The 555-nt window shown below is 79.3% G+C and overlaps 1 protein-coding gene across 1 annotated transcript in view; it reads right to left on the reverse strand.

Annotated features, from left to right (window-relative positions):
* RPN1 (ribophorin I) overlaps nucleotides 1-291 on the reverse strand; it is an 8,572-nt gene extending 8,281 nt beyond the window's left edge. Inside the window, exon 1 of the mRNA XM_010571979.1 lies at nucleotides 52-291. Within this exon, the coding sequence (XP_010570281.1) occupies nucleotides 52-276 (225 nt within the window). The 5' untranslated portion in view covers nucleotides 277-291. The remainder of the gene's footprint in view (nucleotides 1-51) is intronic.
* Nucleotides 292-555: the final 264 nt, after the last annotated feature.

Consider the following 555-nt stretch of genomic DNA (forward strand, 5'->3'; position numbering starts at 1 on the left):
CCCCGAGGAGCGGGGCGCCGTCCCCCGCTGCCCCTCGCGGCCCGCGCTCACCTGCACGCCCAGGTAGGCCAGGCGGGGCTCCAGGCCGGGCTCCAGCGCCAGCAGGAAGGCGGAGGCGGCGGTGCCGCCCGCCGCATTGGCGAGGCTGAGCTCGGCCGAGACCTTGGCCAGGTGGGTGCTGAGGTCCACGGAGCGCCGCGCTTCCTCCAGCAGCAGGTCGGCGGCGGCCCCGGCGGCCGCCAGGCAGAGGAGCAGGCGGCACAGCAACCCCGCCATGGCCGACACGCCGCACGGGGAGGGCACAAGATGGCGGCGCCCGCGCTGTACGGGGTGGGCACAAGATGGCGGCGCCCAGCGGGGGAGGAGGCTCACAATGGCGGCGCCCAAGCGGCGTTGAGGGCCCACCCCCCCCCGCGCGCGGGGTAGGGCGGCCGTGCGAGTGCCTGAGGAGAAAGGCCGGGCTGGAGGCGCGGCTGCGGCGGGGCGGGTCCCTCCGCAGCCCCGGTACCGGCTCCCGCCCCCCCCCGCCCCCGGGGGGCCGCGCCCTTTCCCCGG

The sequence above is a fragment of the Haliaeetus leucocephalus genome, unplaced genomic scaffold, assembly GCF_000737465.1.
Source record: "Haliaeetus leucocephalus isolate CR32 unplaced genomic scaffold, Haliaeetus_leucocephalus-4.0 Scaffold2, whole genome shotgun sequence".
In the NCBI taxonomy this organism is placed as follows: Eukaryota; Metazoa; Chordata; class Aves; order Accipitriformes; family Accipitridae; genus Haliaeetus; species Haliaeetus leucocephalus.